The sequence below is a fragment of the Penicillium cataractarum genome, assembly GCF_028827025.1.
Source record: "Penicillium cataractarum strain IBT 29864 chromosome Unknown utg000009l, whole genome shotgun sequence".
Lineage (NCBI taxonomy): Eukaryota > Fungi > Ascomycota > Eurotiomycetes > Eurotiales > Aspergillaceae > Penicillium > Penicillium cataractarum.
In genome coordinates, this window is record NW_026622745.1 from 2,450,993 (window position 1) to 2,464,801 (window position 13,809).

General features: G+C 48.6%; 7 protein-coding genes across 7 annotated transcripts; 5 read left to right on the forward strand and 2 right to left on the reverse strand.

Annotated features, from left to right (window-relative positions):
* Positions 1-1,460: 1,460 nt before the first annotated feature.
* N7496_011482 (putative MFS sugar transporter) lies at positions 1,461-3,212 on the forward strand (the record flags this gene model as incomplete). The annotated part of the gene is made up of 5 exons (XM_056704395.1): positions 1,461-1,489; positions 1,553-1,893; positions 1,952-2,189; positions 2,241-2,764; positions 2,818-3,212. 5 exons carry the CDS (start codon positions 1,461-1,463, stop codon positions 3,210-3,212), a joined length of 1,527 nt encoding a protein of 508 aa, XP_056550355.1.
* Positions 3,213-3,459: 247 nt separating this feature from the next.
* On the reverse strand, positions 3,460-5,416 carry N7496_011483 (uncharacterized protein; the record flags this gene model as incomplete). The annotated part of the gene is made up of 5 exons (XM_056704396.1): positions 3,460-3,687; positions 3,740-4,441; positions 4,494-5,142; positions 5,193-5,331; positions 5,389-5,416. The coding sequence occupies 5 exons, from the start codon at positions 5,414-5,416 to the stop codon at positions 3,460-3,462; spliced, it is 1,746 nt and encodes a 581-aa protein (XP_056550356.1).
* Positions 5,417-6,231: 815 nt separating this feature from the next.
* Positions 6,232-7,606, forward strand: N7496_011484 (TauD/TfdA family dioxygenase; the record flags this gene model as incomplete). Its single annotated transcript, XM_056704397.1, has 4 exons — positions 6,232-6,490; positions 6,549-7,035; positions 7,090-7,395; positions 7,450-7,606. The coding sequence occupies 4 exons, from the start codon at positions 6,232-6,234 to the stop codon at positions 7,604-7,606; spliced, it is 1,209 nt and encodes a 402-aa protein (XP_056550357.1).
* A 508-nt stretch (positions 7,607-8,114) lies between these two features.
* Positions 8,115-8,360, reverse strand: N7496_011485 (uncharacterized protein; the record flags this gene model as incomplete). Its single annotated transcript, XM_056704398.1, has 1 exon — positions 8,115-8,360. One exon carries the CDS (start codon positions 8,358-8,360, stop codon positions 8,115-8,117), a length of 246 nt encoding a protein of 81 aa, XP_056550358.1.
* Positions 8,361-8,480: 120 nt separating this feature from the next.
* On the forward strand, positions 8,481-10,171 carry N7496_011486 (uncharacterized protein; the record flags this gene model as incomplete). Its single annotated transcript, XM_056704399.1, has 5 exons — positions 8,481-8,826; positions 8,890-8,985; positions 9,039-9,139; positions 9,204-9,475; positions 9,529-10,171. The coding sequence occupies 5 exons, from the start codon at positions 8,481-8,483 to the stop codon at positions 10,169-10,171; spliced, it is 1,458 nt and encodes a 485-aa protein (XP_056550359.1).
* Positions 10,172-12,195: 2,024 nt separating this feature from the next.
* On the forward strand, positions 12,196-12,525 carry N7496_011487 (uncharacterized protein; the record flags this gene model as incomplete). Its single annotated transcript, XM_056704400.1, has 1 exon — positions 12,196-12,525. The coding sequence occupies one exon, from the start codon at positions 12,196-12,198 to the stop codon at positions 12,523-12,525; it is 330 nt and encodes a 109-aa protein (XP_056550360.1).
* A 140-nt stretch (positions 12,526-12,665) lies between these two features.
* Positions 12,666-12,887, forward strand: N7496_011488 (uncharacterized protein; the record flags this gene model as incomplete). Its single annotated transcript, XM_056704401.1, has 1 exon — positions 12,666-12,887. The coding sequence occupies one exon, from the start codon at positions 12,666-12,668 to the stop codon at positions 12,885-12,887; it is 222 nt and encodes a 73-aa protein (XP_056550361.1).
* Positions 12,888-13,809: the final 922 nt, after the last annotated feature.

Here is a 13,809-nt window from a genome sequence, read left to right on the forward strand (position 1 = left end):
GGCACAGGCTCTTAATTTGACGCATAGAATTGACCCTAAGAAACCCGGAAGTCTGAAATTTTGCCAGGTATTAACCATCTTTCTACTATGGAGTCCCAAGTGGGGATATCGCATAAGAAGATTAAGCTTCTTTGGGATAATTCGAAGATCTCCTTCATTTAGTGAAAACGATCGTCAGGTACTCTCCATTCTAGTATTATGGTTCATCTTTTCCTCCATATTCTGATGGTCGGTTCTTGAGGTCATGGCCTAAGCTTGGACTGGCCTAGTTATCTATCTAGAATGTTACGTTAATGGTGGACTAGACCTGGCCTCTGCTTTGGTTGTCAGCTTTTAGTTTCTCAGCCCTGCATCTGAATAGCACTCCGAGTCAAAGCGGATGACAGGTGATCACAGAAAGCTGACTGCTTCCAACTATCTCGCTGCCAAGTCTTTAATTAGCCGGTAGTTAAATGAAGTACCTTTCCAACGAGTTAGTCGAGTAATCACATGCCTGAATTGCTTGGGAAAGGGCATTTTGTTTTCATTAATAGTTACCAAGCAAAAAAAGAAAAAGAATAAGCTTGGTCTCTAAACAAGAGCACACGATTCATATCACGAGGGGGGGGAAGGCTCACCTGATCTGGGGACCGTCTGGAGGAAATCTGGAGAATTTGGGTTTCCTCCTCCTCTTCCTCCACTCCTCCACTCCTCCACTCTTTCGCCTCTCAATCACTACTCAATTAAGGACCTCGCTTCACTTCGCCCGATCTGCTTTTCTCCACAACTCTGTTTAACCGGTGATTTTGGGGTTAGTACGTCTCCTCTGTCCCCCCGCGATTGGTGGAGTCAACTTTCTCCCAGCCCCCGGTTCGGCTCGCTGCTGATTCGTGGAAATGCAAAGTACACCAGCTCCCCACGGGACAAAATATCCTCGAACCCCAGATCACGGCTACCCCAGGTCCGCACCATGCGTGCCAGCCATCCTTAGTCCAATAAGCTGTCCTCAGCTTGCATATGGCCCTTTGCCATGTGTGGACGTCTCGAAATACCCCACCACTCAGCGATCCGCACGAGGACAGGGCTACCGTTATCAAAATGCACGCCGTGCTTAGCGTCGCCTGGGGGCGTCCTACACGGACATGAGCTGATTGGTGCAGTCACTCTTCTTTTTGGCCTAGGGCGCTGGGGACGAGTCTATTCTTCCCCCAGAAATTTTGCCTGTCAGAGAGTTATATATCTGGGGCAGTCTCCGCCCGTTCTTTCTTCCCCAAACTTGTGGGTTGCTGATCGTTTCCTCCTGGCCTGATCGACTCCCCCCTTCCCCTTGATTGGAATCGCATTGAGCGGAGTACTTGGTTGTCCCTCGATATCCCCTCACCACTAGGCACAGTCATCTGGTGACCAGCGTCAACAACGCTGCTTTCTCAACAATCCCCGGCCTTTATATAGTAGAGTGAACTCATTCTACATTCGCCAAAATGGTTAGCTCTAAGCGGGCTTACAACTGGTATATCCATTCTGCTGCCGAGTTGACAAAAAAAAGTGTTCTCCTCTGATAGTCATCCTTTAGGTTCGTGTCTTTGGTCGCCGCGGCCTGCATGGTGTTGTACGGCTACGATGCGTCCGTGTTCAATTCCGTCCAGGGCTCCAAGAATTGGGTGGCTTGGTTCAATAACCCCAACTCTGCGCTAATCGGATCCATCAACACCGCGTATACTGTCGGTGCTATCTTTGGAGGTTTCTTCTGCGGTGGTCCCATCGCCGACTATGCCGGCCGTAAGGTCGGAATGGCGACAGGATGTATCCTGGTTGTCATTGCTACGTTTATGCAGACCTTTGCCCCTCGCCACAACCTTGCGTGCTTCATCGGTGGTCGTGTTATTATTGGTGTTGGCCAGGGTATTGCCTTGAGTAAGTATCTCTTTGTAACGCTTCCTGCAAAGCAGACGCTAACTTGGGCATCGAATAGCGTCTGGCCCCATCTATATCGGCGAACTTGCTCCTCCTGAGATTCGTGGTCAGATCATGACCTTCTGGCAGATGTTCTACTCAGTCGGATCTTTCATTTGCTTCTGGATCAACTACGGATGCACCAAGCACAAGCTCAGCCTGGGCGAGTGGGATTGGAAGTTGGTTGTCATCTTCCAGCTGCTCGTTCCCGTCTTGATTCTCGCTACTCTCCCGACCATTCCTGGTAGCCCTCGATGGTGAGTCGTTACTCCATACAGAACCTGTGAATTCCGACTGACAATACCAAGGTTCGTCAAGCACGGTAACAACATCGAAAAGGCCCGCGCCGCCCTCCGACGAGTGCGAGACACCGAAGAGGAGGTTGAGGACGAGCTCTTGCAGATCCGTGAGGCCATCGAGTACGAGAAGGAGGCCATCTCCGGCAACTACAGTGCTCTGTGGAAGGACAAGTCTCTTCGCAAGCGCATGTACCTGGCTTTGATCCTCAACGCTGGTCAGCAGATTACCGGACAGGGCTCGCTCAACTCCTACTCGACCAAGATCTACTCCAAGATTTTCACCAGCAGCAGCCAGATTGCTCTTATCAACGCTCTCAACGCCACCTGTGGTATTCTCTTCACCCTGAACGCCATGTGGATCGTTGATCGCTTTGGACGAAAGGTTCTTCTGATTGCCGGTGCTATTGGCATGTCAATGTGCATGATCATCGTTGCTGCTGTCGAAACCGAGACGCCAACTGGGGCAAACGGGGCTAAAAGTGAACCTGTCGGCATTGCCATCGTGTTCTTGCTATTCCTGTTTATCTTCTTCTGTGAGTATTTAATATCCCACGATCCCAAAATCACAAAACTAACAACATCACAGACAAACCATCTTGGGGTGCCACGGTCTGGATTTGGACATCCGAAATTTTCTCGATGAACGTCCGCGCCCAAGCTGTCGGTATGGCTTCGCAGACCCAGAACGTCGCCAACACCATCTTCCAGCAGTTCTTCCCCATCTTCCTTGACAACGATGGCTTCTACGCCTTCTACTTCTTCGCTGGTGTCAACATCCTGCTGGCCGTCTTTGTCTTCTTCTTCATTCCCGAGACTAAGCAGGTTACCCTCGAGGAGATTGATACTCTGTTCGGTGGTGCCAACCACGTCGTACAGGGTGAGGAAGTTCTTGCTCACCAGAAGGCTGCGGCTGTTCAGGCTCCTCACGAAGTGAATGAGAAGCCCGGCTCGGTTACTGTTGAGAATGTTGAGCGCAAGTAATGGGTGTACGACCATATGCGGAGTGACTGGAAGCGGCTTTATTTCTTGTTTGAAAATCACTATTGGAGATGATTTATTGCTGGACTTATACACAAGTGATTGCCAGTTTTAATACATGCGCTGAGCGCGATTTGGAGAGATAATGTCTTCCTCTTGTTCTTTCTTATACTTGTAACCTTTTAATCAATCCTGTCTCCCGATAAGGTTGTGCAAAACTTGAGCAGATCGAAATAGACCCCCCCCATCTCTATAATTTACGGATCTTATACCTCGAGACCCGTGATCCGTCACTAAGGCCTATAGCTACCAGGTCAAGCTCATAACCAAACACCCACGGGAGCAAAACAAATCGCCCCACATAATAGATAACTCCCAAGGCTAATATAGACAAGGACACAACAGGAGACAACCAATACGGAAGACTCGTGGCTCCCTTTCCATTGACCGGCGGGACAAAAGGCATAACCAGAAGGAACTGACAATGTTAGCAATATAATCACTCATTGAGTTGGGAGCACTTGACTCACAATATTTCCTGCCAGATAGAATCCTAGTATGGCCCAGGGTACTTTGAAAGAGGACTGGAAGTTCTGGTTCTTGTCAAGACGTAATTTGATCAGTCCAATCGTGACGAGAGTCAAGAGGAAGACCGTCGGATAAGTGCCCAGGCCGACGACAAAATCAAAAGCATCGCCTGCAGGAGGAGCGCATATAAAGATAATCGTGATTCCTAAGTGAATAGCAAGACAGATAATGGGTGTTTTGAATGGGCGATTCTGCATGAGAATGTTGGGAAAGGGGGTTATGCCGTCTTTGGCCAGTTCTTGAAGAACTCGAGCTGCCAAAATTTGTTCATTAGAAGATTGAAGTAAAGGTGAGAGACTATTTCTCCTTGGAAACATACAGACTGTGAAGGCAACCCCGAGAAGATGCCCGATTGCAGAGATAGCCACTAGTGCCGGGAGGGCTTTTACTGCTGCTGAATGACCGAAGACATTGTTGAACAGAGAAGCCGCAATGGTAAGATCGGAGTCCAAGAATTCTGAGCGTGAGACACCTGCAAACTGTTCCGACTTCAGTAAGAGAATAACACATTGATGTAGACGAAAACGAGGATAGGGACTCACGTAGGCAATATTCGCGAGAATATAGAGTACGGTAACAGTGCCCATGGCCGTTGGCAACGCAATACGCAGAGTGCGTTGCGGATTCTTGACCTCCGAAAGCACCTAACATAGGAGATTAGCCAGAAACTATAAAGAAAGCATCAACCTGACTTACAGCGTTCATATTGTCATAGCCCTGAAACGAAAAGATTGCGTTCAACAAAGCCGTTCCGATATTATAGCCATTGTTCGAGGTGCCCTTGAACGATGTCGAGACATCAAAATTGTCAGGCTTGGAGCCTCGGACATGACCTCCTAATGCAGCGAATCCGGTGCAGACAATGAAGAACAGAATGAAAAGTTTCACCACGCTGAGAAGATCTTGCAATCCTCTTCCAAATCTTGGGGCGACACTATGAACTCCAACAGCAAACGATACAGCGGCAATTGCTAGCCCACGCAGCTTCCATGTTGTTGAGTCAACAGCTGCAGCCTTGAGAAGATATGAAGAAGCTGTGATGGCATTGCTGGCCGAGGTCTCTATGAGATGATTAGCGGTCACGTAGGGAGCACTAGGGTCAATGCTTGACCTCGACTTACGTAGGATAGCACAATAGAAGAGGTAAATGCAAGTGAAAAGTAGCTTAGGAGAGAATGACCTCTCCAGATATACTTTCATACCCCCGGACCGGGGAATGCTGGTACCAAACTCTAGCATCACCATAGCTCCACATGTCGAGATTATACCAGCGAGAACCCAAAGAATAAGCGCCATACCCGGACTACCGCTTAGTTTGAAGATAGTTGCCGGGGTTGAGAATATTCTATTCCTGATTAGTTATCATCTCATCAGAGTGTAGAAAGAAGAGCAGACCCAGCGCCGATAATCTTGTTCACGATGAGTGAAATGGCCCCAAAAACGCCAATTTTGCGCTCTTGCAAGATGTGCGTTTCTTGGACCCGAAGGTCGGAGCTTGACACATTCTCGCTAGACGAGTCCTGTAGGTAAAGCTCTGACCAGTTAACATTGGGTGAGTCCTGTGGAAGCTACCTAGGTAAAAAGAACATACTTTTAGGTGATATTTGTTCTTCTGCCATCTTGAACTGCTTCTATTGCAATGTTATAATAACGAGACTAAAGTGCTTAAATACAAGAATTATGTAGTGTGTTGCGAGTGGACTCCTGATGGCAAGTATGTAGCACAAATGATGTGATCGCCTTGGCCTTGAGCTTGCAGATGCGCCCCATGCTTTTGTGGAGAAGAGAATAGCTGACCATTGCCGCAATTTTCTACGAGGCTATTGCAGATGGATTGATATGTATGAGTATCACTGTCTTCATTTACTTTTACCTTGAAGAATAGAGATCAAGAAGGCGCTAACATCGAGAGAAACCTCGACGGTTACCATGGTAACAATGTGAAATGAGGATATAAGCATGAGTGCACATTGGAATGTTGAGATATTGTTGAGAGAGAAGACTTGAGTTCAATCTCAAGATGCTGTTCTAAATCGATATCATCACGTATAGTGATACCGTTTGGTAATAGAAAGGTTTCATCGAAGCTTAGACCTTCGGAACCTCACCGACCTATTCCTCTTTATACTACTGAGACAAATTTAGCCTCCTCATATTGCTTATCAAGCACTACGGATCTAACATCAAGTACCCAAAAATCCGTCGATCTATGCGACGTGGTGAGCTCGTCGTGAGTGGGGCGAATGTCGCAAAGGACAGCGAATGATTACACTTCAATTAATCAAAACTCCACCAACGGCCAACATGACGCGATCACACGCGAGTGACAAGGTAGATAGCGTGAGTGGTAGTACTATGTAACGTTGGATATTTAAGCGGGTTATATTCTGAATATCCTCTACTTACCCCCTCTTCGATAATCTTCAAAGCTATTATGTCTGTTACTACGACCATCACTCGACCCGTTCAGCCTGATATTCAATATCATCCCGACTTTGAGAAATATCAAGCACGGACACGCCATCGTAAGGAGACGGAGTCGCTGCAAACTAGTCTACCGGCAGGATTTCCTCAAAAGTTGACGTCTCCGCTTGTCTGGGAGGGAAAGGACATTGAACAGAGGAGTGACTGGATCTACAAGTTGAGCAATGAACAACTGGACGAGATTGATGCAGGTTTGAAGAGCTTCAAAGGTAGTAATCTGCCTATCAGTCCAATCGAAGTTTAGAATTCTCATTATCAACTTTGTAGCTTTGAATAACCCCCTGGGATACATCAACGAGTCGACATTCCCTCTACCAACCCTCCGCCCAATCCTGAGGAATCTCTCCAAGGAAATCCATCACGGTCGGGGCTTCTTCGTTCTCCGGGGACTGCGTATTGACGACTACTCCCGAGAGGATAACATAATTATCTATACTGGAGTGTCTTCTCATATCGGAAATATTCGCGGTCGCCAACAGGACACGCGATTACAAAATGGAAAGTCTCCGGTGATCTCGCACATTAAAGATATCACCAGCACCGTGGAAGCTGAAAAGATCGGAGCTCCCTCGAATACTGCTGATAAACAAGTCTTCCATACCGATGCTGGAGATATCATCTCTCTTCTCTGCCTGAGCCCATCGGCCGAAGGGGGCGAGAGTTATCTTTCAAGCAGCTGGAATGTTTACAATATCCTCGCTAAAGAGAGACCCGATTTGATCCATACTCTTTCCCAGGACTGGCCTGTTGATGGGTATGCATATAGAATACCTAAAGTTCCGGATATTTCGAGCTCACAACGTTCTAGATTCGGTAATGTCAACAAGCCGTATACTCTCCGTCCTCTTCTATATCACCAACCCGCAACCGAGACTAGCCCCGAGCGTGTTCTCATCCAATATGCTCGCCGATATTTCACAGGCTTCCTCGCCCAGCCTCGATCCGCAAATATACCTCCCATCAGTGAAGCGCAAGCCGAAGCTCTAGACGCATTGCACTTTTTGGCAGAAAAGCATCGTGCTTCCTTGGGCTTCCAAAAGGGCGATGTCCAATATGTCAATAATCTGAGCATTTTCCATGCACGGAATGGTTTCAAGGACCAGCCCGGCAAAGAGTTCGTTTTTCCAGTTTCCTGTCCCTTGATATTGAATTGAGCTGACTATACTAGACGTCATCTACTTCGCCTGTGGCTTCGAGACCCGGAGAATGCATGGCCTACTCCCGAGCTAGTTCAGGACCGTTGGGATACTGTTTATAAAGATGTGACGGAGGAAGAGCAGGTATTCCCTCTGGAGCCAGCGTTGCGAAAGAATATTGGCTCTTGAGATGCTAGCAAGCAATCTTTGTATCTCATCATATTGTGACTCGCACTTTGGTTCTCACTATCAATTCAAATGAATCTCGCATGACTTCTTTTGTATACAGGTATCAGAACTTTCAACCAGCTCCACGAACTTGGACGAGATGCCGTAGATCTCTGGGGAAGCGGGGTAACCGGGGTAAATGCCGAATCGTTGGAAACCCCACAAGCTGACGGGAATTTCCCGGCCTTGGGATAACCTGAATGGATGCAAAGAGGCACCTTGAACTTCAAAAATTGTCTTAGCCCCACGGCCCAGGATTGAACAGCGGAACCCTGTTCCGCTGTAACAAAATTATTGAAGTTACTTGGCCCTCGGCTAGTGCAACTGCTTCGCAGATAGTCTTTTCTCAGCTCCACGCCCGAAAACTTTGTAACACTACCGGGTGGCTAAATTATGCCACAGTTAATTCTAGTCTTTATACTTTCATGTCTATCCACGTACAAAGGAAGAAAGGAGAGCGATCTCATCCTTATATCAGCCAAGCCTGGCGCGCCTTGGCGTCTTGGTTAGCGGAATCAAGGGTGTCTTGGATGTATACAGCGGAATGCAGGCTGTCAATGATGTGCGGGGGAAGGGGGATCACCGCGGCCCAACTCTCCCAGCGAGCCTGTTCGTATAGCTTTCCAGTGTTGAGGTTGTATTTAACTGGCACCTTCCACTGTTTCTCATCTTGCTCCGCATATTTGGTATCAATAACGGCTCTAGACCCTGCCATATTCCTCTGAGAACCTCGCTTGACCCTTGATTCGTGTCCTGCAAGTAGCAGCACTTCCGTGCGATTCCTTAACCCAATTCCGTGACCTCAATAATTTCACGAGTTATCCCTTACATCCAAATGGAGGAACTCGAAAAAGCAGGCGATCATGAAACGATCGAACATGTCAAGTCGGACAATCTCGCCGAGATCGATCGCTCCGCCGAGAAACGTCTCCTCTGGAAACTCGATATTCACGTCGTTCCAATCCTCATGTTCCTCTTCCTCCTCGCATTCCTCGACCGAATCAATATCGGCAATGCTCGTCTGCAGGGCCTTGAGAAGGACTTGAACATGAAAAACCACGACTATAACCTTGCGTTGTTCATTTTCTTCATCCCGTATATTCTACTTGAAGTTCCGAGTAACCTGTTGTTGAAGAGGATTGCTCCTTCGTGGTGGATTAGTGGGATTATGTTCGGATGGGGTATGTTCTATTTTAGTGGAGTCTTGATGAAACTGTGCTGATAATATTCTCTTCGCCAAATAGGCATTATTACCGTCTGCCAGGGACTCACTCAAAGCTTTAAAGGACTAGTTGCGTGTCGGTTCTTACTAGGCGTTTTTGAAGCTGGATTCATGCCCGGTAGGTTGCCATTTGAATAGTAAATCTCTCGTGAGAAATACTAACATTCTCAGGATGCATCTATATCATTGCAATGTACTACAAGCGCCACGAGCTACAGTGGCGCCTGAACGTGTTCTTCAGTGCCAGCATCCTGGCTGGTGCAGTTAGCGGAGTACGTCATCAATTATCTCCAGACTTCTCAAACGACTGAACACTAAATGAATATTGAACAACAGCTCCTGGCATACGCTATTGCAAAGATGGATGGAGTCGCAGGATACAGCGGCTGGCGGTGGATCTTTATCATTGAAGGTCTTGTCACCGTTGTTGCTGCCGTCGTTTCCAAATTCCTCATCGTTGACTGGCCCGAGAAATCCCGTTTCTTGAACGACCAGGAGCGAGCGCTGCTGCTGTCTCGGCTTGAGAGTGATCGAGGAGAAGCTCGGATGGACCGACTAGATCGTGCAGCCAGGGGGCGAGTTATCCGCGATATCAAGATCTATCTTGGGTATGTGTTCTCTTGCAATTATTCTTCATGACCCTGGTGACTAACATATCTAGTCCACTGATGTATTTCGGCATTGTCAATACCGGATACGCCACCTCTTTCTTTACTCCGACTATCCTGAAGCAACTCGGCTGGACTTCGGTGCGTGCTCAGGTCATGAGTATTCCCATCTATCTCGTTGCAACCGTCATTGCGTTAGTCACTGCCTTCGTCAGTGATCGCCTACGCCACCGTTTTGCTTTCACACTATGTGGATGTGCCATTGCAACTGTTGGCTATGTGATCCTCATCTGCCAAAAGTCCGTCCCCGTGGGAGCGCGGTACTTTGCCCTCTATGCGATCACTGGCGGCGGCTACATGACCCAACCGATCTTGATGGGCTGGCTCAGTAACAATATGGCTGGTCACTATAAGCAATCCATTGCCTCGGCGATGCAGATCGGCTTTGGGAATTGTGGTGGCTTGGTGGCTAGCAATATCTTCTTTGACTCCGAAGCGCCGACGTATCACACTGGGTTTGGCGTGAGTCTGGGGATGGTTTGGATTTGTGGATTTGCGTGTATGTTCTTCTTTGCCTGGCTGGTGCGAGAGAATCGTCTGAGAGAAGCTGGGAAGAGGAATCATCGGTATGAATGGTCTCAGGAGGAGTTGAGCAATCTTGGTGATGATCATCCGAGCTTTAGATTCACGTATTAGTTATGGTAGTGTGGGGAATAAGCTGGCCAGCTTAGTTTATATCAATGAAATGAATCGTTTACCCATTTGGGTTTATTATGAAATTTCCCTTGATAGCACGCCAGCGCGTTCAGTTGACGCGATCGAGCCACGGAAATTTCTTTTTCTTTCCTCATCTCGTCTCTCAAGACTTTCCCTTCTTCACACCTCCCCACCTTCACGACCAAAACACAGTCTCATCCTCGCCATCTCACTTCATACCATTTCCTCTTGATCCATCTATCTCCTCTTGGTTTACCTTATCTCCTCCTCATACCTTATGCATTTTTTTCAAGTCAGGCATGAAACTCACCTCGCCTCGACTCTCGAAGGCTTTATCTATCGTGAGATGCATCCATGAAGGGTGGATGACTCCGGATCAAGTTTCGTTGACTGGCTGATACTGACGCGTTTCTACCAGATCAACAAAGCAATAATCCACTCTGGCAGCTTCATGCCTCCATCAACTCAGTTCTCATCATCCCCCACGCGAGTTTCGTAAGTGGGATGAGCAACGGGTATCAACCATCAGAGGTAACTCCTCCCCAGATGACTCCGAGTCAACTTATTGTGAGAACACCCATCCAAGCCTGATTAGTCCGTTCTACCAGTTAAAACTTCACACTTCCAACCACTCCTATGGGCATTGCAATCCCCATGGGACACACGTGCTCTTCTCCTCATCCGAAAGAACAGCCCTCGCTTGGATGCATCTCAACAACCCCCCAACCCCTCCCTCCCTCCCTCCCTCGACGTCGACGAACCTCCGAATCAAAGCGGTGTGGAGGGACAAGCCGCAGGTAAATAGCTCAGGTTGAAGAAGCACCAGGCAAATTTGGGAGACCAAGTGGCGAGGATGCGCCAGCCTGTCACAACTTTAAGCCGCATGAAATGCCAGCGAGGCAACCGAATACGAGAATGCTTGTTGACGAAAACACAAGCCACTCACATGTCCCAGTCGGAAAGGATCCTGACCAACTGTGTTGTCAACCTCATGTGCCTTCGAACTACTTACGGCCGCACTTGGGCATCAGAACCCGATGGGCGTGCATGAACCAATCAGACCCGAGTGGGATGAAACAGACCTCGGACAAGTATTCCGAATATCGTCTGCTTGCTTCACGAAAAGCGCATTCGTGGCGCTGTGATCTGCTGTACCTTCACTGCGGGATTAATCGGTGGGGTTCATCCGTGGCAAATCAATCAATGAGCATGCTCGTATCTACCTGAACAACCTTCCAGGCGGGGCCTTGAGGCGTTTCTGATCCACTGCCAGGTGCGCCAGCCGCTTACACGTCGCGGGGCCCCATGCATGCAGGATTTGTCGCTGACCGACAGAACAAAACTGGCATCATGGGAGATCACATTAACCAAGCCTTTTCCACAGCCAGGTACCATCCTGGCCCTCCAGTTCTTACCGCTGCGATCATCGCCTTGGCTTCAAAAAGGTTTCCTCCATCCATATACTGGAAAAGCATGGATCGCCCGACTCCGCCCAATCACGGTAGTCGCTGGATCGGCATCGCTCTTCCGAGATGACGTAACTGACAGCAATGAACAGAGAGGGGAATACAATCATCACCGTCAAAGGTTACTTCATTCAGCATGAGGGAAATACAACACAAAGATGATGGGCCACGGGTTTGTCCACTCAAACTTTACCACATGTGGCACACGCCAACTCTCGAATCCGCCTTGAGGAGAGCCAGTCCAGGCCTGCTGCCCTATCGCATAGCGCGGCCCGGCATGTCTGTGCCGTGAGAGGGCATTGAGAACCCACTTACTAGACCTTAAAAACCACTGGGTTCCAATATCATAATCCAATCAGCCTGCGATCCGCGCGCGTGCCGCGGAGATATTTTCAGCACTGACTTGCCCGGGCCCCCATCTGCCCTCATCTACCCCCATCTACTACTTAACAACCATCTCCCCCGGTCTTCGGCCTCACAAGGATCAAGGAGATCCCATCAACCCATCCGCTCATACATTGGATAACCTTCATCGCCATGGCCAGTCCTCGCTCTTCACGCAATAAGCACTCTCGTTCCATCGCCTCCGAAGTCCCATGGCGCAACGACAATCCCTTTGGACCACCCCAGTTCTCTCGGTCATTTTCCAACGGAGGGATTCGACGTCTGCGCAACACCCTCTCCAAGCTCTCTCCCTCGGCCTTTGCCGAGAAAGAGCTTCTCCGCAAAAAGAATCAATATAAAATCCCACTCACGCATCGGAATGTGGATAATTTCGTGACGGAGCAAGAATGCAACGAGGCCTGCCGACCCAATCAGCGAACTCCGGACATCCAGGTCGTCGAATGGCTTCAACATGTTTCTTGATATGGGCACTTGCCAGGGACCTCCAACTCGGCTGCTAGTCTGAGTAGAGTTCGACTAGGCTTTTTCTCGACTCTTCGAGATGCGTGACCCCGCACACCCGCTTGCTGTCAGCCACGTCCACCACCACCCAAAATTGAATTATGTCCGTGCTGGACGCCTCGAGGGGTAGTCCCAATATTTGGGACACATTTTCGGATGAAGGCATCATGGATGTACCGGTATTCCATGGCACCGTTCCAAATGGAGGCTATCTTCGTTCTCGTATCCCCCTGGCTGGGCAAAGCCTTGGCACTACTGTCGTTGCGCAAGGCGCACTGGAAACAGTTATGCATGCCGAGACGGCCTACTACTTCCATCGGTAACCCGGCATCGCAAACAAACGCCCAGGTATGAGCAGGGATCTTGGCAATCATCAGGTACGCCAAGACCGAGACCAAGCCTCCTTGCCTGGATTGTTCTAATCAATAATGTGTCATAGATGATCTACGAAAGGTGGACCTTGCTATCGGGCGATAGGTTTATAATACCTCTAGCATATTATTAACGGCCATCTTTAATCAAGGCAAAATCATACAGGAGATATGAATAATACTAATATTTTATTGAAAGAGTCTTGTAAAAAGATGAGAAACCTCACTCCTTGAAGCCTTGTAAATTAGTACTGTCGGGCAGCTTTACACCCATCCCCGGCCAATGTGCAACTCGGCCACCAAAGACTAGGACGTTCGGCACTGCCTGCATCGAAAGATCGACTGTGCAGGAGATAGCAGAAATGAAGTCAAATCAGCTTATCGCATCTATACTTGCCCAGTCTGATCTGTCGGGCCCTCTCGCCAAGATCAATAGTTTACTCTCGAGTGGGTATACGAAGCACAGCTCGCGCGAGAGGTCGCATATTATAGAAAACATACATGAGTTGTGGAACGGATGCTCATTGGCATTGCAACAAGAGAAAAGTAGGTGAGGGGTAGGTTTCCTGGAAGTATCTGCAATGTATCACTTTGCTACTTTAGGCACTAAAGAACTCTGGCTAATGACTGGTAGGTTGATCAGATCTTTCCGGCAGCGATCTGGCATACTCCAAAAAAGGTCATCCAAGGATTGTAAGAAAAAGAAATCTAGTAGTGCTACGTGTCGCACTTTGTATGTCGTGCGAATGTATCGCCGGCTGCCCCGCCGCGGGGAAGACTTAACCCAGTGGGTAGACAGATCAAACTATCAACATCAGCCCTGTCAACCACATGACTCGCTCTGTCACAGCCACGTACGATAAGATCAAGTCGA